This window comes from Oculina patagonica, chromosome 12 (assembly GCF_052425735.1).
Source record: "Oculina patagonica isolate OP01 chromosome 12, crgOcupat, whole genome shotgun sequence".
NCBI classification, from domain to species: Eukaryota; Metazoa; Cnidaria; class Anthozoa; order Scleractinia; family Oculinidae; genus Oculina; species Oculina patagonica.
The window spans coordinates 17,471,239-17,494,228 of NC_135769.1; the positions used below are offsets into that span (position 1 = coordinate 17,471,239).

The window sequence follows — 22,990 nt, forward strand, 5'->3', positions numbered from 1 at the left end:
CTTGTCCCTGCCTTGCCCCAGACGTTGTTTCTAGTCCGTACTTGGTACGTGCTCCGAACGCGTGGAATTGTGCGAAAGTTGCGCTAATTCGCCCCCTAACCATCAAGCCCTGCGCTCCCTGTTATACAAAACTGCACCTGGAGACGAGGCAGACCTTGGCGCTATTGACAGTTTATTGTGGTCATCAAGTATTTACAGATCACACTCTCTCCTAACAGACACCTCTGTAAGAATAGACATTGGTCTATGCCGTTTTTCAGTCAATTTACTGTATCTACTCTCTCTATCTATAAGTTGGACAACTTTAAGACAGACATTTCGATGGTGTCGGAACTATTTTCAAATATTTCAAGATTATCTTTTGTCCTGAATAAACTAATGATTGACGTCCAGGCTTTCTAACACCGTGGAAAGCAACCTGTAAAAGATCAAAGACAAATTGTTACACAAAAGTACCAGGAGAGAGTGTAATTTAATAAAAAGGTGTATAGATAACCAATAAATCTGACCAAAAAGATGCTCTACTTTTAATTGCCAACGAGACAGCCGAGCCAAGAGGCGAGGCGGCAGAATCATAGAGCCATGTGCGTATGAGTGTATAGGCAGAAAAAATCTTAAGTTCTGCGTAAGGGACTTTTTTTTACCATATTTGGGTGTAAGTAAACCCCATATTTGGGTTGTATTGTTCTTCCCAACTGGTTCCCAGTCTCTCACTCCTTGCTAGAGAGCAAATGTCCAAAATGGCGTCCACGCGGCTTGCTGTTAAAATTTTCAATGTGGTAATTTATCCCTTTACCGATCAATACACCTTTAGGAAATTATAAATCGAAAGAGAATACCCTACAGAATATTCGACCGCCGAAAAAATGAACATCAAGGTCTTCAAAGCGATGAAATAATCTTTCTACTTTGGAGTCCTTTGATTTACGATCGAAGAGAGACATGAAAATCAAAAGCGGACTGTTGACTTCAAATAGAGTTTTCTTGACTTATGAGAATGCTGAAGTCGGTTAAATGCTACCTTTTAGTGTTGACTGTGTTTATAGTAATTGTTTGACCGATGATTTATTCCAAATCAAATACCGTTTATATTTTATTTGGCACGCATTTTCGCTCCGCGTAGGAATAACATCAATACAAAGCGACGCTCACTAAAGCCTGGTTTTCACTAGCGACGCAAGCACAAGCACAAGCATAACAGCTCTTATTTCATCGTGAAAACGGCATCGACGCAAGCATAAGCACAAGCGCAAGCACAAGCACACGGATCAAAATTTTTCCTTTTCTTGTGCTTGCGCTCGTGTGAAAACAAACATCGCATAAGCACAAGAAAATTGTTTACGTCTAGCCGTGTATAGCCAATTAAAGTTCTCATTCCAGCATTTGAACAAAGTCGCAGAGGCCGCGGTTGATTTTGACAAACGTTTTTCGAGAATGTTCGGAGAAGTGTAGACAAAAAAAAACAAAAAGGCCCAAGCGCGCCGGACTCGAGTAGCGGAAAAGACGGAGACGAATGCTTTCTTTAAAAATATTTATAATCCCAAATGTTTCGTTTTTCTCCTTTATTAGTCGCTTTCACTTTCTTCGTCACACGAGCAGAGGAGGGAGAGTTTCTGCCACAATATTTGCAGGGATAACGGAGCCTTCTAACTTGTAAACATCATATTCTTATGCTAATGTGCTTGTGCTTATGTCGACGTTCGTTTTCACTTGACTCGAACTACTTATGCTTGCACTTGTGCTTGCCAGTGCGTCGCTAGTGAAAACCAGGCTTAATATTACTGCATGTCATACAAACAAGAAAGTCAAGCGTTTTTTGCTTCTAACGGCAAATGTAATGTTAACTTGAATAAAAGTTTTGTCTCCAAATAATCCTTGACCGTTCAAGTTTTGTTTTCTGTTCAAATTAGTTTTGCGTAACTGAACATGACACTTCCCATGCGAGACTGAAATCTGACCCGTGCATTACTGTCTCTGATTACTGAAAATTATTTTTAAAAACGCATCTTAGCAGTTTTGACTTTGGGATTTATAAGAAGTTCTTGAAATGCAACTATCACTTTTGTGGACGGAAACATTTTAACCATCGCTTGTTGTATTTAAAAAACAGTGATTAAACCTCATTTATTGCCTACCTTTTGTGAAATTTTAACGTTGAAAACAAAAGATTTGTCAAGAGTTATCAATCTGTCAAACACGTAGCCTGCGTAGCAGACATCTGTGTACGTTTTTTAGTGTGTTTATTGTTTAAAAGAGTGCGCGATCGCGAGAATACGCGCGATGGAAACTACGGCTCCTGCTACGCAGGCTATCAAGCCTGTGTCATTTATGAACACCAGAGAAATAGCACTTTATTCGCATATTACACATGAGTATTTCGCTCGTTGGCACTTACCGATAGGTACAACTAGTACACTGATATAAACCTCCACTTTACTCTAAATTTAGGGTTCATAGTCTTTTGAGCTTTTGAAATTCCATGACCTTTTCCATGACTTTTCAAAGTTTTCCATGACCTAAATTTGACCGTTTTCTTGGAAATTTTCAAAAGTTATCTTGATTTCTGGTACGTTTTTACCCTTTTCCTCGCAAAAAATAACCTGCCTAATTTACAATCAATACCATTTCATGACTTTCCAGGCCTGGAAAATGAAATTCTAAAATTCCCTGATTTTCCAGGTTTTCCGTGACTTGTACCAACCCTGAAATTGGATTCTTACCACCGCTTTTGACACACCCATGGTTTGAAGGGGTACTACCCGAACCTTTGGGTGTGTGTGAACTGCATGCTTCCTAAAACCCTCAGACTAAAATATGGAATTTACCCTATCCTTTTCAGACCTGACCCCACCCTCTAGTTTGCATAAACATTTGAGAAAGGAAGATTGACATACTGCCAAAAGGTCATCGCACTTTCAAAAGAAAGCCACAAAGGTAATGGTTTGTTGCACATTAAAGATACTTTTGACCCCTCTACTATGAAATGATGCAACAGAATCAATACTGTTAATGAGGGACATTTGTCCTAGCTTTTGCTGAAATTATTAGAATATTATAAATAAGTAAATGTACATTGTCTTTCTGAGTAATACACTAAAAACAATCTAGAACTTTTGCTAAAATGTTTAAAATCTCACCTGTTAGCTGGTAGAAGTTTGCACATTGACATGAGTTCATCTGGAAAAATAAAAATAATAAACCGCTCTGATGAGTGTATGAGAGCAAACCTGCAGTATCATAAATGCAGTCAGTGGTTCTTGCACTCTTTGCCATGTTTACAAAAAACGACTCTGTAAATGTTAAAGGAACTGTGACACAGATTTTAGCTAAATTTAGGCATGGGAAATGACAATCAAATTCGTTCAAATATAAAAATAACTTCTTAAAACAGTGAAGGAACATTAAAATATCACAGCAAATACAAAAGAAGGTACAGATGGCCTAAAGCGTCTAAGATTGAAATGGATTGTGATATGGGTTTTTGAAATACCAGTAATTATTGTTCAGAGCTGAACAGTTTTCAAAGTTATAACTTCTGGGAGACACATTTGGTTGCATTGAAGCTACGGTTTTGTCTTTTAGGTCCATAGAGGTAATTTCTTTACAAACATCAAAGGAAGAATTTGGCAAAACATAATAAAATAAACATAACTTAGCTGTGACAAAGTCCCTTTAAGCTAGGTTCCAGGGTCTTTCTTTCAAGGACTCCCCAGCATAAAAAAATGTTTTGGGTGTACTGACACAAAAAAAGGCCCTCCCCTTAGTTCAAGGTGTGGATTCGCCACTCCAACCCATTAGCCATCCTTCCACCCTAGATTAATCTTTCTACAAAATATATGCCATATTTTATGCCTCAACTTTTATGATGATTCTGCTTGTTTGATTTTAAAAGCTGTTTACAAGGTCATTTACATTTACTGATAACATTAAATAAACCAAGAGCACAAAACTACTTAATACTACCAGTACATATTCTTTAAATTCTTTAATGCAGTCTGAATTCAAGCCTAGTGGCCCATCAGAATGGAGCTAATGTCTGGTTTCTGCAGAATGAAATGACTGGGAGTGTTACTATTTCCCCTGGATGGGACACTAGTCCATCACAGGGTTACCCTAAGGTCCCAGCATTTTATTCACTGGGCTACTTGATCGGGAGTCTAGTGCACTTGACCGTTAGACCATTGCACCTTCTACAAAGGGACAATACATCCAGCTAAGTTCCTAACACAATGTCTATCACAACACAAATGTGCAGTTCCAGCAAATATCCATACCCACCCCATGGAAGGTCATTGGAAATTGTGAGGGGGTGAGGGGTCTCAATGCCCAAATTTTTTAAGGAAAGTATGGGGCTTTACTGGAATTTCCAGAGGAGTGGAGAGAGATCAAACCAAAAAACCTTCTGTGCGAGTGTTATGGATATTTTCTGGAACAATACAATATTACCTTTTGCAGCAGAAAGACATCCTGTTGCCATAGCAACTTGCAAAGTCTGTGCAAATCTATCCACTGACAGTTGAACTTGTTGGTCAATAATGCTGTGGTGTAACTCTTCAGTTTTTAACTTGCCAATTAATTTTGACATGTCCCGAGTTAGTTCTTTTAAATCTGTTCCTTTGATGAGATGACGGCTGTCAGACTCATCCATGACTTCTCCTGGCTCCAGTTCCATTTCATCTTGTGGATCCTCTTTATCTTTGCCGGCTGACAAGAAAGCTTGAATTATCGCCAGGTGAAGCTGCGAGTATAAAAGTCTAGATTCGTGATGTGTGTGTCCATCACTTCCCATACTGTCACAAGCTAGTGGCATTAGCACTACCCACCGTAACAGGCCCAATATGGGACCAAGGGGTAGAGTGGTGGGCTCTGGCGGAGCTAATGTTCCACGCAGACGTCCCGCTGTGAGTAGGTTAGTGGGACAAGTTAGCAAACACAGATCCGGATTGTTGCCGACCCAGGAAGCCACAACTTTGAGAAGAGACAAAGGAGGTTGATTTGGAGATCCACTTGATGATCTTTCATCTGAAATGCAAGGTTGGATGATATGTTCTTTAAATGTTTTGAAAAACAATATACCGGTATATTTTTGAGCGGTATTGTTACCATCCTTAACCAAAAATTGGAAAGGAAACAAGGATATCAAAAATATTTAATAACATCATAGGCACATTGTCTGCACAACTACACACAGATATGTAGCCCTTTGCAGGGTTGTTAGCTGGCAGCCAGTAAAATCATGGTCTTGGCAAGCTACCTTGCTGCGCCATTCATCTGATTCTTTAAAAGATGGCAAAATCAGCTACCTATTCCAACAATAAAGGCACCTACTTTAAAACTTTGTGACAACCCTGATCCCTTCCATGCATTACATTCTCATGGTAGTCTACAACCCATATTAATAATATTGATTTCTCAAATCACCATAATGATTTTCAAAGCTTATAAATAAGCACAATAAAACTAAAACTAATAACACATGTGTGCGCAAAAGGGGTTAGTCCACACTTTCTGGTAATTCAATTTCAATGCCTAGCTATCCTGTACCAAGTTACAACTACCCACGGCAGGTCAATATTTCAATAAGGTTTTATTCAGTTTGTATGTGATTGAACTGCTTAAAATAACACAATCTAGTTTCTTGTGGGAAACTAAAAGATCTAAATATCCTCAAAGATAATGACCTTCCTTTTAACGATCCATCAGATTAACAAGAACTTGACAGACCTTAGCGAAGCTACAAGGATCTTTGCATGGACCCTTGCAAGATTCTATAAGATCATTGTAAACCTTTCAGGACTATAGATTAAGATTCTAAAGGTGTGGGAGACATAGGGGTATCAAAAGTGTACCTCTTACACCCAAATCCCGCCCCCTTCCTGAATGGCTTCTGCCTCTTACTGGTTGTCTTGAAAATTGCTTAAAATTACTACAGTTAAATATTACACTATATTAGCAGTGAACTTTTTTTTTTTTCTCCTCCTGGATCCAACCACCTTAGGAAACCTACTTCACCTCCCTCTCTTTCTCTGACTCCCATAGACTCTCTGTCCCCCCTCCCTCCACTCCCCAGTACCACCAAATGGATTGTCTAGCCAATCTGCAAAAGACCCCTATGCAGTGGTAAGTTGAAGTAAAATTAAAGCGTTCCTCTTGCTTTGTTTTTACCTCGTTGTTTGCCAGTAGTGACAACTGGATACAAACTAATGAGAGCAATCATCAATTGACAAGCCATCAGTGGCGAGTGAGTTGCAAGGGTCTGAAGGAACGGCAGTGAAGCTGGTACAAGGCAAGTGTAGTCTTCCACTATGGATGACGTCACCTTTAACACTATACTGGGTCTGTGGTGATGTCTCTGACAGTAAACAAAGCCACAGGCACACACACATTAGACAGATTCTTGCCACAAAAATACATTTTATTATTTGAACCATACGTCCGGCCCTATACCCACTTAGGGCTTTGACCATAAGTCAAGTCAAGTCATACTTCATTAATGTTAAAAACTTGAAATCTACAAAATATAAAATTATCCTGGGTGCTTTCCAAAAAACTACATGGAAGATGGTAGCCTGGAGTGTCTGGAGGCCTCCACTGTGACCAGCCGCCCCCTAGACAGTAAACCACTGCCAAACCTCTGCAGCCCAGCCATAAGCCCCCTCGCAAAAGAATTTTATGTGAGTTCCTTTTGACATTGAATTTATAACATTTTAAATTGGGATTTTAGATCAAAATTGATGGGAAAAAACTGTACTGTTTACTTACCGGTAATAAATGCAAGAAAAAGCTGAAGATACAGTAGTGCTTTTTTCAAAAATTCAAATGTTAAAGCACATATTAGTGAAATGATTGAAAAATAATCATTAGCAAGATGCATGCTGCCCAATATAGATATTACAATTTCATTACAGTGTTAAATCAGTAGTGTTGCAATAGTTGTACAATAGTTGTACAAACCAAAATATCTCTTTGCTTTTTTTGTAATTTGCCAGTAATATTTAACAACTATTCACCACTGGCCACCAACACTGAGGTGAATAGTTGTTTTAGCATATACTAAAACAGTGGGATAATGTAGCCCAAAAGATGATTTTTGACTAGTTTATTCCTGTCAAAGATATCGATCACAATTTTCTTGTGTGTGTAATTCATATGTGAAAAGCTTAGGATAATCCGTTTGAGTTGCCAATTAGCGCATGCCAAAAACACTAGCCACTATTTGAGTATATACTAATAATGTTTATAACATAGTTTGGGAGGGAGGAAGGAAGGGGAAGACTGACAGTATTTCACTAACCTGCATCCAGATTGCCATGGATTCAAGCAAATGGTTACACTGCAAAGCTACAGCCATGGAGACAAGCTTGGTAAGAATTTCAACCTTTCTCTCAACCTAAAGTTCAATGGGAAAATAAAATAATTTATACCGTGCCAAAGAAATAATGCCAATCAGGATACAGAATAGCCATTGTATATTCAACAGTACTGAAGTCGACCTTCCCATAGTACACGGCAATCTTTTTTCCTGACGAAACTTAGCATATTTTCTATGGCATGGTGTAGGATAGTAATGTTATGCATCATTTTCTCACGGTATGCCATAGAATATCCCACAGTCACTTTTATTTTCTTCACCACGAAAATACAAGGGACTTGTGGGATATTCCATTTTATACCACTCAAATGCGTTGCATTACTAGTATAATAAAATTTCTAGTTATGTATTGTTAAGAAGAATATTTTATGCCAGAGATTGATGCAGGAAAGGATCACAGAGTATGATGAGGATATTCAACTTGCCTGTACCCAGACCTCTGCTGTTTCAGAGCACATGCATGAAACCTGCGACCATCCACTTTGGAACAAGGTAAAATTTATTTATAGAGACTACGATGGTACACATTGGGTTAAAGAGACTTCAACCCAACAAAATCAACGGGGATAGCGTAACTGAGATTGCAGGAGCATGGATGCTCGAAGTTAAGAAACATAACAACAGGAGACCAGTACTATAACAGTGACAGACTAACAAGATGCAGTGATTGAACAGGCGGTGTGCTGGACACTAAATCAAGTTATCTGGGATTTAGTGGGGGTCATTATGTGGTATTCTTGGGCTGTGCCACTCTCCTCCCAGGATGTAAATGGGTATTAAACAATTATGGCAACCTCTAAAACAAAGTGTGGGTGAAGGTTGGGGGGAGGGGAGGTGTAAATTGTGATCTGGAGTAGCAACCCATTCAGGATGAGTAGCAATGCTTCACTTCCTGCACCTAAACCAGAGTTAAGCACTGGTCTAATCAGCTTTTAGGTTCCAAAAATGCTTTTGCCAAAACAATAATTTGTTAGTGCCCATAAAAGTGTCTTGTCCATGAACACAACAAACACCATGGTCTACCACTGATCTCCTACTCGTCTCAATTTATAACAGGCACAGACTATTAAAACCTTACCAAAGAGTTACTTGAATACATTGGATTTGGTCGTAACATAAAAAGCAAGTTGTGGAAATGTAGTAAAATAATGGTTTGTATGCTGGAATCCAGATCTGGGTGGTCTGGGTTCGAGACCTGGGCAGGGTGATAGTCTTGAGTTCTTCGACAAGACACTTGACTCTCACAATACCTCTCCCTACCCAGGTGTATATAAATGGGTGCTGACAAATTAAATACTGGGGGTATTACTGTAAATAGACTAGCATCCTCTCCTGGGAGAAGTAAAAATACTCCTCGAGTCACTTTATGCTACTGAAACTGTAGCTAAGCTCCAGCTGGATGGGCCACTAGGCTCAGAGAGCTAAGGCAAGAAAGTACAACATATTTTGCAATGAATCTCAAGACAAAACTTCATTACTGTTACCGCCACCAACCCACCAACCTCTAATGATTAGCTTACCTTGCCATCCTTGATGTCTTGACCTGATATTCCAAACAATATATAAAATACACCACATCTCACAATATCAGATGGTTGATCTTGGAAACAAGAACATATAACTTCTAAGAGCTGAAGTTCCTGGATGGCAGACAAGGATTTTGCTCCTGATCCTTTGCCATAAAATATGTACATGTCAATAACATCATCAAGAAAAGCCGACAAATAGAGTCCAGGGTTTGGAGGCGTGTCAGGTGCATATGCTTTGAAGTATTTCTCTAACATATGAATGACATCTCTGCTGCATTCTGGAAATTGCGAACAACTCAGGAGGTGCTTGATGTAAGTGACTTTGTTGGGAATGTCTGCTTTCCATGAAGCAATATCTGTGAAATGAATACAATATTTCCTGTCAGGGACATCACCATAATGGTACATGGTGATTATACAGTAGAACCCCGGTAACTCGAACTCGGATAACTCGAACAACCCCACTAACTCGAACAAACTTCCAATAAACCAATAAACTGGTCAAAAATAATGCTTTCGGGCTATATTATCTCACTGTTTTAGTATATACTTAAACAACTATTCACCTCAATGTTGGTGGCTAAGTGGTAAATTTCCACCACAAGCGACCTCCACTACGGTGAATAGTTGTTAAATATCAGCTGTACGCCCTATGTGTAGCCACCCTCTCGCCCTCCCCCCCCCCCCCTGCCCCCGCACCCCACCAAACTCCAGCCAAGTACAATGATTTGAAACATGACTGACAGTACATAACCAAATGAATAGCCCTTTTTACAGTTCCCGGCGCCATATTGGAATAGTAACCGCGCAGACATGATAGCGAGGCTACCGGTGACCCGTGGCTGAGCGTGAAGAGAGATTACAGTGAGGATTCGGCAATTAGCCCGTGTTTTTTCGCGTTTTTCGGAACATAAGCGAAAGTTTTGATTCTAATAATACTCCTTCGTCATCTTCTAAGATGAATGGAAAATATTGGGCCGCTTTTGGCTGTAAAAAAGGCGAGTAAGCTTCTCAGGGGCTATCAGTTGTTTTCGCTGCGTAACAAAACACAAGGAGATCCAGTGAAGAAATCGCATCCATGGTGTAATCTGATAAGACGCCAGCATGAGCATGGTGAGGACAATTTTCTTCGTCTTTAAAGCAATTTTTCTTTGTACTAATCATTACTAAAAAGGAAATATACACAGCTCTCCTGAGCAAGTCGTTGGGATCAGAAAGAAAGGTTTTTAACATGCAATGTTTACAAAACTTTTGTTTACTTGCTCTTAATCACTGAAGTTGATGTTTAATAATACTTTACATTACACAATGCCCAATTCTTGAAAGTTTTCAGTAAAATAGTTATCCCAAATCAGGAATTATTCTCAATTTTGCAGACTTCTTTTTTATTTTATTTCTGAGTGTGGTAGTTTATTGGTAGTTTAGAGCTGCTTTTAGGTGAAGTTATAAGCTTGGTTTAAATAAAGTTTTAATATTATCTCATAGGTAAAGAGAAATCCCAGCAACATAGATTGTGAAACATTCTAAAAGGAGTCTGCCAGTTGAAAGAAGCTCAGAAAATCATCTATTCAAGTCAAGAAATGGAAAATAACACAAGCAGAGGGCAATTTTTTAAGAATAAAAAATGTTTTCATAGTTGAAGTGACTGCATCAGCTACTAAGTTTTGAAATAAATCATTTGCAGTGTTGAATCAAGGTGTTTCAAAAAGCCATTTAACAGTTCCTGTTACTATAAAAAAGTATTACCAACCCAAACACTATGGTAAGGATTATTATTATGAGATGCACAAAATGTGGACCATGTATAACTGGCAATAATGCTTGCAAGTCTAAAGTTATATTTACAAAAATTGCCTGAGGGAATGATAAAATCATTGCTATACTTTACATGTCCAGGGACAACTGTATTTGTTCTTTGTCCTTGCCTTATTCTGGCCTTAAAGGAATTTTATTGTCTATTTTGGAGAGAAAAGGCTTGCTTTTTCATTTTTTTTTTTAACACCACATTCTCAGACAAAACAAATTCCACCCCTACACATTGACCTGGTGTGGGAGACGCGGTGGCTAATGGTTAACGCACTCGACTCCCAGTCGAACGGCCCGGGTTCGAGTCCTGGTGGGGGAGCTGCGTTGTGTTCTTAGCCAAGACACTTTACTCTCAGTGCCTCTCTCCACCCAGGTGTATAAATGGGTACCAGCGAATTTACTGCTGGGGGTAATCCCTGCGATGGACTGACATCCCATCCAGGGGGGGGGAGTAGCAATACTCCTAGTCGCTTAATGCTACGGAAACCGGGATTATCTCCGGCTGTATGAGCGGCACTTGGCTTGGACACAGACTTTACCTTACCTTTTACAGGTTGACCTGGAGGTTACAACAAGAGAAATTTCTCTTCCTCATTGATGGTAGAGTTTCATATGGACACCGAACTACAGCTAATCTAGCAGAGTTCTATCCAGCTAGCTTCATGATGAAGATTTTATTTTTTATTTTCTTTACTGTCTTATTTAAACAATACATTCATCTTAAACATTACATCAATATTTTCAATACTACATGCAGGACCTAAAATTTTATAGCTCCCCATTTGAGATAATAAACATTCAGAAATAGTGTTTAAAGTATTGACATACTTTCTGGTTTCAGTGTAAAAGATTTATGGGTGGTTAACCCTTTACTGTCAAAGAATGAACAGCCCCAAAACTTTACCAGGTCAATACATACACATGTACACAAAAGGAGATGTAACAGTAATTGAAGGCGTAAGCGCAAGAAACGCACTTTGTGTTTTGGCCAAATTGAAAATTCTCACAAACAACTCCAAATTTCGCACGCAAGTTCGTTTACGTGTGCTCAACACTGCCCTGTATTTAGTTTTGCTGGTCTTTCCTTCGTTTTCGAAAAATAACACATGCAAAAAGACAAGGTTTTTGCTTGTGCGGCGTCTTTTGACTTTTCTTTTACAAACGATAAACAAAGGAAACCTTTTGTTTCTCAAGACGATGAAGTCAGCTAAATTTTTAGGGTTACAGTCCTAGCCCTAACGCAAAAGGTAACCCCAAGGCCGTAGGGTCGGGGTTAGAGTTTCAGATTAGGGTTACAGACTTAGCCCTAACGCAAAAGCCTAGCCCTAACGCAAAAAAAAAAAAAAAAAAATAAAGTTTAACACTAACCCCAAGGGATTAGGGAGTTAAGCCGTTTCAAGTTAAGTTTAGGATCAGAGTCAGCCTCAACCTTTTATAGATCGCGCTTTTAATGCAACAAGCTTTCACGCCAGTTTGCTTGCAGCTAGCTTTTCTGCAGTCTGCTTGCGGTTAGCTAGTTTTTGTTGTTTCGGGCAAGACTATTTTACTCTGTTTAGTGTTACCGTTAGCTGTAATTTGCCGAGGTGAAAGTGAAATAAAGACTGATTGTTGATTGAATACGCTTGCTCGTGTTGTCACATTATACTAGTTTTGCTTTCAGTTGAGTGCCGCCGGCTTGCTCTCACTTCTATCTCCACTCCTTACATCATCACACATCTACAAAATCCCGCGAAAACAAGATAAACTAAGGCACGAATCGATTGATTGATTTATTGATTGATGAATATTTAATGAGACACAGAAAATAATTTTGCGAGGGAACGTCCCCTGGGGAACATATAAAGAATTTTTTAAAGTCTAAAACCAGGTCACTTCTCGGCAACTTTGTCGCGGCAGAACCCAAGCGGACCCTGTAAAACTCGCGTTGACGAAGTTCCCGGCAAGAAACCTCTTGTTTTAGACTCTCTGTGCGGCCAGGCTCAAAACTACCTTGTTTGCAACGTTTTTTCCGAAGCGCTAAACAGCGCTGTTGTACAAAACAAAGGCAGAAACATCACTCAGTTCTTCGAGCGATGCTGTAAACTTACGGGTATTCAGACTTAATGATGTCCTTCAACCACCTGGCAGCCGCACTTACGCTAAAACTAACCAAAGGCTTCAAATGATTTTCAGGAACAAACGGCCATTTTTTTTTTTTCTCTCTTTCCTCTCACGTGACACCTATCAGGTGACATCGCGTCACAATGTGTTATCCAGTCCTTTTCGTAAAGCGAATCCTCAAAATGGTGGCTAAGGAACTAAAAAGCATGGCTCTGACACGTTTTTCAACCTCCCCGGACAGTTAAATAACGCTAGAAGGAAAGATTTACACGCGATGTGTCGAAAAACTCATGCTGCTGGCTGACTGTGGAGAACGTAAGCTTTGCAAAACGCCTTTGTTCTTTGCATACGTAATTTCTAAAAAACGAAGCTAGATTCAGCGAATTTGAATACAGATCAATGTTAAGCACACGTAAACGAACTTGCATGCGAAATTTGGAGTCGTTTGTGACATTTTTTTAATTTGGCCAAAACACAAAGTGCGTTTTTTGCGCTTAGGCCTTCAATTAAAATGTTTCCCTGAATTTGACCAAATTTTCTCATCTAGAGCTGATAGAAAAGTTGATTTTTAACCTCTTCTGGAGAAATAATACCAAAATGATGGGTTATCACTGATGGACGATTAAACTACCCTGGCTGTAATGTGGTTGAGACCAAACTTTGCCTGAAATTCACCCAGTTTAAATTCAATGATGCATTATTTTCTTTGCAGATCAATCAGACTTTTCATCAGGTGATTTAATAGGGTGCAATAATGCTCCTGGTTAATGAGAAAAAGTTTTCCCTTTTCTTTTGCATTTTAATTTCTTGAGTAGATGTTTCTCTGTGCCTTCTTTTAAATAGTGACTTCCTTGTGTGATAATTTCATAATCCATGTTTACTGGAATAGCTTTCACCTATGAGACAATATTGAAAACGGATTTAAACTAAGCTTACAACTTTACCTAAAAGCAACTCTTTGTTATCAATAATCTATTTCTTTTATCAGACTCAAAATAAATACAGAAATAAAAAAAAACCGTAGGCAAAATTGGGAATAATTTCTGAATTGAGATATATATTTAAATGGAGACTTGTCAACAGAAGGGCTTTCCTAGATATAAAATACATGAAATATCAAACAACTTCAGTGATTAAGAGCAAGTAAACAAAAGTTTTGTAAACATTGCATGTTAAAAACCTTTCTTTCTGATCCCAACGACTTGCTCAGGAGAGCTGTGTATATTTCCTTTTTAGTAATGATTAGTACAAAGAAAAATTGCTTTAAAGACGAAGAAAATTGTCCTCACCATGCTCATGCTGGCGTCTTATCAGATTACACCATGGATGCGATTTCTTCACTGGATCTCCTTGTGTTTTGTTACGCAGCGAAAACAACTGATAGCCCCTGAGAAGCTTACTCGCCTTTTTTACAGCCAAAAGCGGCCCAATATTTCCCATTCATCTTAGAAGATGACGAAGGAGTATTATTAGAATCAAAACTTTCGCTTATGTTCCGAAAAACGCGAAAAAACACGGGCTAATTGCCGAATCCTCACTGTAATCTCTCTTCACGCTCAGCCACGGGTCACCGGTAGCCTCGCTATCATGTCTGCGCGGTTACTATTCCAATATGGCGCCGGGAACTGTAAAAAGGGCTATTCGGAAGAACGCAGAGCGGCTAGCTACGAAGTATCTGTCTCGTGTTTCTATAACAAACATGTTTTTTCGAATAGGCAATATCAGCCCATAAGCTTATATTGTTGTCACGAACGTGGGCAAGTGGTGTTTATTGCAACTGTGAAGTGATATTTTGCAGATTTTGGAAGGTCTCTGCGATCTTCGGACATGAATACAACGATTTCAGCATATTTCTTACATTTTACATAATTATTTACTGCATACTCACTCCAAGTATCTTCCTCGTATTCATTCATGACGAAAAGAAGCTCTGATCTTCACAAAACTGCCAAGAATAGTTCGTCAAAAGTTATCAGAAATTTCCTCCGTGACCCTCGCCGTGACCGCCATTTTAACATGAGCGGCTAATGAGCAGCCTGGCCTGGCCTGGGCCTGGGATCTAGTCAACTGTACGCCTGCTCTTCCATGGCCGGCGTTCAAAAGGGGAAGGAGAAGGAAAGTTCGGGCGCGTTGCTCGAGGTGCTCCCCTTCCCCACTTCGCCGATCGCGCTTCGCGCTCTCTCCTTGCACCTCGCGCTTCGCGGCTCGAACTCCCCTTTTCCTTCCCCTTTGAACGCCGGCCACGCAGGCTAGCTCTTCCAATGTCCAAGGCTATATAAAAGTAGCCTGATCCCCGATTATAGCTCCTGGTATCAGGCTTTTCTAAAGGGGAAGGGAGAAAGGATAGAAGCGCAAAAAGAAAGAAAAGCCTGACACAGACGCTTTAATTCCAGTTTTCCACCCCCTCACGGCGTGATGAGCGTCACTGAACGTATCAACCAATCAAATTTCTTTCCTGTCGTCTAGGCTAAAGCTGACTTGAAACACTCGCGCGGGTTTGAGTATTAGAAAATTATGTTTTGATACCTCATCCCATCAGCACATATGTATCGCTGTCTGTCTGTTATTCCTCTCCACTCATTTCTTGAACAGTGAAGTACTAATTTTAGGGGAGTTGGCGGGGGGCTGGGCAATTAGGATAAAAATAATGCAAAAGAAAAGGAGGAGAAAAAAATCGTGCATAAGTTGGCACGGAAACAAAATTCAAGTTAGTCTCACCTGGTTAACATGGATGTTGGTAAAAAAAAAAACCTACCCCTACAAAGTTAAATGGCCCGTCCCTAACGCGCCGTTAGTGGAAGAGGAGCGTGGCGTGACGACCAAGACCAGCGCTCAGGCACGACTGTTGGAATATTGCCCTCGAAATGCCATTTCTTGTAAGCGGACGGAGAGATGAAAATGATTCCAATTAGCGACTAGAAGTTGCCAGCGCTGTTTGAAAAAAGAAGCCTGTGTTCCATCCCCGAACAGACTCAGAGAGCGGCGGAAATCGAGCCTAGGGCCCGGGGCTCTTTTTTTTTTTGAGAGCGCAAGAGAGTGCGCTTATTGGAGACAGAGGGCTTATCTATTTTTTTTTTTTTAATTAACACCCGAATGTGCAAAACGAAAGAGAGATCTTTCGTTTGAAGGCGTTGTGCTCTGTTATGAAAATAACACTCGAGGAGCGTAGACCGGTGATTGATGAAAGCAGTTCGGAGGGAAAATGAACTGTGGATGTTCTAGGCTGTTCCAGGCGTTCGGTTACTTGGGGAGCAGTGCGAAAAACGACAAGGGAAAATTAAGGGAAGGGTGTGACCCACGCCATTTTTTCCACTGGCCGTTCTCCGCACTAACCACATTTTTTCGCGCTGCATTCCAACTGACCGAACGCCTGGAATAGGGTACGGATGAAAACACGTTTATTATAAGAAGGGGTGCTTAATCGATCCATTACGAAAAGTACCAATGTCTGGGTATCAATGAAGTACAAAACAAACAAACTCCAGTCATTTGATTCGTTGCAGTTTATTTTCGACGGGAGATATACACATTCAAAACAGATTTCTTCTGATATTATCATGCTGGGAATCAATTCAGTAGTCTGCTGGTCCTCAGAAGGCTCGTACACGGCGCACTTGCTTTCCACACTCCGCTTTAGAAGTTATCGAGCACCATGGCTGGAAAAACCTTGCCGCCGCCACAAAGAAGACCGTGTATGACACGATACAAAGGTACAAATGCACTGGAAAAAAAGAAAAATAATAGTTTTGTTGAGTCATCCAATGTACATACAGCATAAGAAAAAACTGTCACGAAAAAAAAGGAAAGCAACTGACATATCGAACTACTCTTATTACTATCTTCTAAACCACTAGCCTGCGTATACCGGGGGCGCTAAACCACTAGCCTGCGTATACCGGGGTTTTGTTCGTCTGCAACGCAGGCTACTAAACAATAATAATAATACTTTATTTATATAGCGCTATTTCTATTTCTAACCAATAGCGCTTTACAAGTTTTTTACAATTAAAAATTACATATCTATATTAAAAAAGTTACACTTGATTTGTATATAATAAAAAAAGATCAATAAAATAATTAAAAAGAATAAAAAGTCTAACTAATTTAACTAAGTTAATTGTAAAAATATCTAACTAAAAGCTTTCTTAAAAAGATGTGTCTTAAGTTTGCATTGCACGATCGAATGTCTAAAGGTAAGGCATTCCAGAGTTGTGGCGAGGCTACAGAAAAAGCTCGAAATCCGTAGCTGCGCAAATTATAAACGACATCATCCAAGGGATGGCCATTCATGGAACGTAGATTACGTCTCGGGACATATCTCTTGATCATATCAGACAGATAAGTTGGGGCTAAGCCCATTGAACACTTGAAAGTCATAAGAAGCATCTTAAATATTATGCGCTCTTCTATTGGTAGCCAGTAAACCACCACACTCGAGAAATTATTCGTTACCTTCAGAATAACGTTTGCCAGTGAGATATAAGAACTTCTTATTAGGAGGGCTTAAATAAAAAGAGCTTATTAGAAAGGAGGGGCGGCTTTATTAAAATCATAAATCTGGTAACAAACATGATAGAGAACATGAGAAAGATGTAATCCACTGTACCGAAAAAGATGGCGACTGGGGGACCCATAAGAAAGTTGAAATTCAATTGGAGAAACTGATCGGAGAGGGAAGTTTTCAAAGAGAACGGGACTAAATGGATGTTTTAAGGTATTTCAAAACATGTGGTACGATTTAACGAAGAGTACGAAGTAGATATAGTTATGGCGGATTGGAAATTAATAACGTGGTACACACAAGCGCATTTGTCCACTAGCAAACATTTCTACACCGGGATGCATATTCGAGCAATACCATCTGTGTTTAACTAAATTTGATCACACCCCAAAAGTTCTTGGATTTAATCTTACCTGTCCAATGGGTCCAGCTTCTCTAACAGAGGCAGCAGCTTATCGCCGACGAGCTGTTTCATGTGTAACTGAAGACGGAGCAGCTGAACTTCATGGTGGAGCCTAACAAATTCACGAAGCTCCTGTACAAATAAAAGAAAAAAAAAACATTGAATAAAACAAAGGGGACGAGTTATGGTCTCTGTATCGCTGAAATTAGCCGGCTGAGCAAACAGATGTTTGTTCGTTCTCCGCTTGAGATCATGCCCTCCCTCCCTACTTATTACTCCGGAGAAAAAAAAACGCCTGATCGCATGTTACTTGTAAGCTTGGCCTGCGATTTTACTTACCTTGATGAAGTAACCACACAGATCCGTTTACTTTCTCTGATAAGCTGTTACTTGCGTGTAAAAATTCAAAGCTGATCACATTATCGGAAGGAATTTTGCGTGTAACATTTAGTGCTTGTTTTCGACAGGGCTTACTTTCGTGAGTTTTTCAGGGAACCTTATTATCAGAATTTTGCGGGTTCTTCCTTTTTTTCTTCCAAGCTTACTTTGACAGAGGAGTAGGTGAAATCCACAGTGCCATATTGCTCGTAGAGTCCCTCGCAAAATTCACCGCTTGATTGGTGTTCAATTTCATCAGGTAACCAACGAGAAAGCAGTACAAAACCTTTACTCCGCTCTTCCCGAACACTCGAGGTTTCCCGCGGGCGGTCCCGATCAAACGCACTGCAGTTCCCGCAAGGACAGCATGTTGTCAGTTCCTCTTCCGCTGTGAGAGAAAAAAAGAGAAAACTACTGGCTCAATATTGACTGTAAAAGTGAAATCGTACCCTGAAACAATAACCGTCTAAAATTCTCTAGCTTTTGCTTTGAGGGACGAGACTTAATTAAAAAGGTAATCAATCTATCGATCTATCAAAATCTAACTTTTTGAAACTTTCTTAAACCAATTTTTGTTTCCCCTGCCCTTGGATAGTACTTCTCTGTAAATTTGCCCCCGATTTCTCGAAGCAATTTTCGTTTCCCCTTGACGTCCCAGAAATCGGGATTCTACTGTATATCATCAATTCTTCCAACTAGAACTATAGGAGACGTATAAAGATCGGTATGGAGAATTGCATGTTGACATCAAGACTTTACAGCAATGAGCTCAAAAGTTTGACTACTTGTTATATATTTACATTCTTTCGTACAGATTTAACCCAATCAGAAGACTACTGGAAGCTGTTCCCGGCTTCTGATTGGATAATGACTGCTGTATGTCATGTCCAAAAACACAGAACATTAGTTTCGTTGTTATTGGCTAGAACACCTTGCACCAGAGGAAAGCAAACGCAAAGCGTAGAGCAAAAAAGCTCTTCAAGATAATCTCTTTCAGGAAATTAACTGAAAGCATACCCTCCAACGCAGACGTGCTTTTCGATTTCATACCGAGCACCCTAAAAAGTAACTGCGTAGCTAAGATGATTGCGTGACGTGCAAAATGAGGCTACTAGAGATTTTTTAACACACGCGATTCTTGGCTTTGTTTTTTTTAAATTTTGTTTTAGTTTTTCTTTTTAAATTGACTTTGCTGTCGTAAAGATTTGGGAAAGGCTTAAGTTAAACAATTTCATTTTCTTTGCCGATACCTCCTCGTGTTCCTAAAAGAGTCTTTCAATTTCATACCGTACAAGATGCGGTCAAATGCAAACAAATTTCTGAACAATCAGCGTGCGTCAAAAAAACAATAGCTACTAGTCTGTCAACAATTTACAACTCACGTTTTTATGCTCATTCATGCAGCGTGCCGCGGCGTGCCGCGAAGCACGCAATGAATGAGGATATTAGAGTGACATAGATGTTGACGGAAGTTGTGCGTGTACAAAAATTGTGTGGACGTAAGTTGTAGACCGGAAGTAATTTTACATGCTACCCCTCCCCGCTTAGTAACGTCAAAAATAACTTTCATGGAGTTCAGATACAAAGGTTAAAAGAAATGAAACCCTTGTATGGTGTAATAAACAAATTTACATCAAATCACAATTTTGGAACTTTGCAACATGAATCAAGAAGTTAAAATGTTGACACCTTGGAGGACCCTAAATGGGTTTATTTAAACATGCGCTGACACACGCAATCAACTCTGTCGTGGCAGACGGAAGTAATTAAAAAAAAAGCAGCTATTTCAAACAAGGAGTAGGGTTTCGTTTTCAAAAGCATAGTAATTGTTCCTGTTTAGGAACATAAACGTTGCGTGACTCCAGTTACAACTGTATATGTGTTCGCAAAGCTTCAAAGCGTTACGAGCATATAACTGTACTTAAACCATTATAAACCATAAAGTTTGCTAAAAAAGTTAGGCTCGATTTCCAACAAAGACCGGAGTCGAGAAGGCGGCGGAAATTCAGATTACTAAAAAGTTGAGTTCAAGAAAAGCTCACAATAATAGCGAAGCGCGCGAATGACGTCACGACTCAGACAAACAAACCGGACGATTTTCCTAAAACACTTTCATAAAACGAAAACTATCTATTTCTCTCAGAACACGCTGTTGCATGTTGTTTTCTGAGCCTCGTAGGGGTTATTCATTTGCATTATATTTTTAGACATCGCGCGCTTTGCTGTTTAATAGCGTAGCTGTCATGTTTTGTTCGTCTGCAACGCAGGCTGTCATGTTAGCGTGAATGTTTACTTGACATCTATAGCTTAGTGACCTGGCACGTCGGGGTGTCAGTTAATTTCCGTGCGATTTTATAATATCGATCGACGCGACGTGAAAAGAATCTTTGCTCAGGCAAGATGGCCGAGAATACATTCTTAGAGCCACTTTATCCAGTTAATAGCCCCTATTGCTGGGATATGATGCAGTTACTTGATAAATCCCGCAGAGAAAACGTATTGTCAGACGTTATGCTCCAAGTAGAAGGCCAAACATTCGCCGCTCATCGATGCGTTTTGGCCGCCAGTAGCAAGTTCTTTTACAGTTTGTTTACCAACGACATGAAAGAGAAATCGGCGACAATCGTAACCCTAGAAGGAATTACACTTTCGGTCATGGATTTGCTTTTATCGTATCTCTACACAGGCGAGATTCAAGTAAGCGAAGCGAACGCCGAAGATCTTATAGCGGCTGCGAACTACTTGCTGCTACCACGACTCAAAAACATCGCCTGCAAGTTTATCGAACGACATATGTCTTCGTCAAACTGCATTTTTAACTATTTGTTCGCCGAGAAATACGAATGCAAGGAACTGCAAAAATACGCTGCTGAATTAATCAAGCAGAACTTTGCGACAGTGGGCAAGTCGAAGGAATTCGTGCAACTTTCCAGCGATCACATAAAGGATTTAATTTCAGGCGACGACATAATGATCCGAGCCGAAGAAGACATCTTTGAGATAATTTTGGAATGGATTGGACACAATCAAGAGGACAGGGAGCGATACTTCGCGGAGTTGTTTTGTCATGTTCGACTGAGCACGATCTCCCAGCATTATTTATACACAAAGCTGATGTGTCATGAGCTGGTACAAGGAAATGATGAATGTAGACAAATCTTGATGGACGAGATGCGATGGAGAGCTTTGTACGCAGGGCAGGAAATCCCTCCACAAAGACCAAGAACCTGTCTACAGACTCATGAGGACGCTATCATGACCTGCGGCGGACTGTCTCCAGATGGGCTTATCCGCAACCTGACCCTCTGTTATGTTCCAACTGCAAAAACCTGGTACCAGTTAGCACCTATGCTTACCAGACGGTGCCGACATGGTTTTGCTGCCTGCCAGGGATTTGTTTATGCCATTGGTGGTAAAGGAGAAGACACCTTCCATTCCAGTGTAGAGCGATATGACCCACGTACCAATACATGGAGCTATGTTGCGCCACTGGCCAAGAAAGTAAAGTTAGTGGGTACAGCCACCTTACAAGGGTTTCTGTACATTGCAGGTGGTATTGAGTTTACCACTGAGCAAGGTCGAAGACGCTGTGACACTGTGCAGAGGTACAACCCTTTGACTAATTCTTGGAGTTTAGTTGCACCGCTCAGCAGTCGCAGGTCCTCAGTTTGTGTTGTGGCAGACGCACACTACTTATATTCCATCGGTGGTCTTGGAGACGATGACTTCCTATCTGCTGTCGAGCGCTATGACCCAAAGTTGAACTCTTGGACACAAATGGCTCCAATGAGTGAAAAGCGTGGCTGTGCTTGTGGAGTGTCCCTAGAAAAGAAGATTTTTGTCTTTGGTGGTACTGTTGATGCATTTTCCAGACATGCCAGTGTAAGTTGCGAAGTTTATGATACAACTTTGAATGAATGGCATTCTATCGCTTCTATGCATGTTCCAAGATTTCATGCCAGTGCGGTCCTTTTGCGAGATCAAATTTATGTGTTTGGTGGAATTGGAAGTGAGAGTGTTGACCGCCACAATTCTCGAATGGTAGAGTGTTATGATGTGCAGAAGAATCATTGGGTTATGGCACATTCCATGCCTTATGAGGAGACATATTTTAGAGGGTGCCCAGTCAGCATGTTTAAAGACTTACTACACTCACTGAACAAAGTTACAATTCCTTAGCCAAGGTACATTTTTTTGCAAAGCTATTATTGTAACATATCAAAGTTATAATGGACACTTGAGAGAGCAGACACTGAAGCTATTATAAACAGTCAAACCTCCCTTAAGTTAACATGTGATAGAGCCTGTTGTAATTCAGTAGGTGACTTATCTCTATCAAAGATAGAAATTTGAGACACTTCTACAGACATTCCTATGGGGTGAACACTTTTCTAAAAGGCGGCATGGCTGAGTGGTTAGGGCAATGGACTTGAAATCTGGAGGTCCCAGGTTCAAGTCCTGTTCACACCACTGCCTGGAGTTGTTCATTCTGCCTCGAGCCAACTGTTTCAGCCTCTTTGCCAGTTGGGATTTTTAAACTTGTTATGTAAGATTTGTTTCCAATGTTTGAATGGTCAGCCCCATTAGCACTTGTGCTAAATCAGTTACCGAGGGTGAACAAATATTATTTATGTTATCGTTATTTGGGCAGACAGCTTACTTAGGTGGACAGTAGGCACTGATTAAAAGCATGTTCACTTTGAAGGGAGTGGACTGTTAACAAGTCATTTTAAAATGGAAGGTAAAACCTCGATATGTGGAAATGCCAATTTATATATTTAAAATTAATTTGTGGTTATTATTTAGAATTGCCTTGCCCTGGAATCTAAAAATGTCGTGATCAACAATACTGCTTATTAACAGAATTTTACACAACATACTGTCAGTTGATTTCATTCAAA

At 40.1% G+C, this 22,990-nt stretch overlaps 4 protein-coding genes and 1 long non-coding RNA gene across 6 annotated transcripts in view; 3 read left to right on the forward strand and 2 right to left on the reverse strand.

The window, feature by feature from the left end:
* The window catches only part of LOC144632469 (glutathionyl-hydroquinone reductase YqjG-like), a 60,725-nt gene extending 53,002 nt beyond the window's left edge, over positions 1-7,723 (forward strand). Inside the window, exon 6 of the mRNA XM_078491135.1 lies at positions 7,713-7,723. The gene's annotated coding sequence lies outside the window, so the exon portion shown is untranslated. The remainder of the gene's footprint in view (positions 1-7,712) is intronic.
* LOC144632444 (integrator complex subunit 15-like) lies at positions 210-15,088 on the reverse strand. Its single transcript, XM_078491099.1, has 7 exons — positions 14,696-15,088; positions 8,893-9,257; positions 7,295-7,390; positions 6,166-6,352; positions 4,447-5,022; positions 3,138-3,177; positions 210-418 (listed from the first exon to the last, which is right to left on the reverse strand). The coding sequence occupies exons 1-7, from the start codon at positions 14,721-14,723 to the stop codon at positions 376-378; spliced, it is 1,335 nt and encodes a 444-aa protein (XP_078347225.1). The 5' UTR covers positions 14,724-15,088; the 3' UTR covers positions 210-375.
* On the forward strand, positions 9,667-10,592 carry LOC144632540 (uncharacterized). Its single transcript, XR_013566916.1, has 2 exons — positions 9,667-10,014; positions 10,387-10,592. It is a non-coding gene; the product is annotated as an uncharacterized LOC144632540 (long non-coding RNA).
* A 1,204-nt stretch (positions 15,089-16,292) lies between the features above and the next one.
* Positions 16,293-22,990, reverse strand: part of LOC144632408 (uncharacterized) — an 87,088-nt gene continuing 80,390 nt past the window's right edge. For both annotated transcript variants that reach the window (XM_078491054.1, XM_078491055.1), the window contains exons 8-10: positions 18,257-18,477; positions 17,722-17,843; positions 16,293-16,528 (exon numbers count right to left, since the gene is read on the reverse strand). In XM_078491054.1, the coding sequence (XP_078347180.1) occupies positions 16,441-16,528; positions 17,722-17,843; positions 18,257-18,477 (431 nt within the window). In that variant the 3' untranslated portion in view covers positions 16,293-16,440. The remainder of the gene's footprint in view (positions 16,529-17,721; positions 17,844-18,256; positions 18,478-22,990) is intronic.
* On the forward strand, positions 20,446-22,571 carry LOC144632415 (kelch-like protein 2). The gene has a single exon (XM_078491064.1). It carries the CDS (start codon positions 20,490-20,492, stop codon positions 22,266-22,268), a length of 1,779 nt encoding a protein of 592 aa, XP_078347190.1. The 5' UTR covers positions 20,446-20,489; the 3' UTR covers positions 22,269-22,571.

Bases quoted from the DNA above. Each gene is read 5' to 3' on its own strand.
- LOC144632444 (XM_078491099.1), bottom strand. From the start codon at position 14,723: ATGAATGAATACGAGGAAGATACTTGGA. The intron at 7,391-8,892 runs GTAAGCTAATCA...ATTGAACTTTAG, and splicing joins AAGACATCAAGGATGGCAAG to GTTGAGAGAAAGGTTGAAAT. The intron at 6,353-7,294 runs GTTAGTGAAATA...GTTTACTGTCAG, and splicing joins CCATGGCAATCTGGATGCAG to AGACATCACCACAGACCCAG.
- LOC144632415 (XM_078491064.1), top strand. From the start codon at position 20,490: ATGGCCGAGAATACATTCTTAGAGCCACTTTATCCAGTTAATAGCCCC.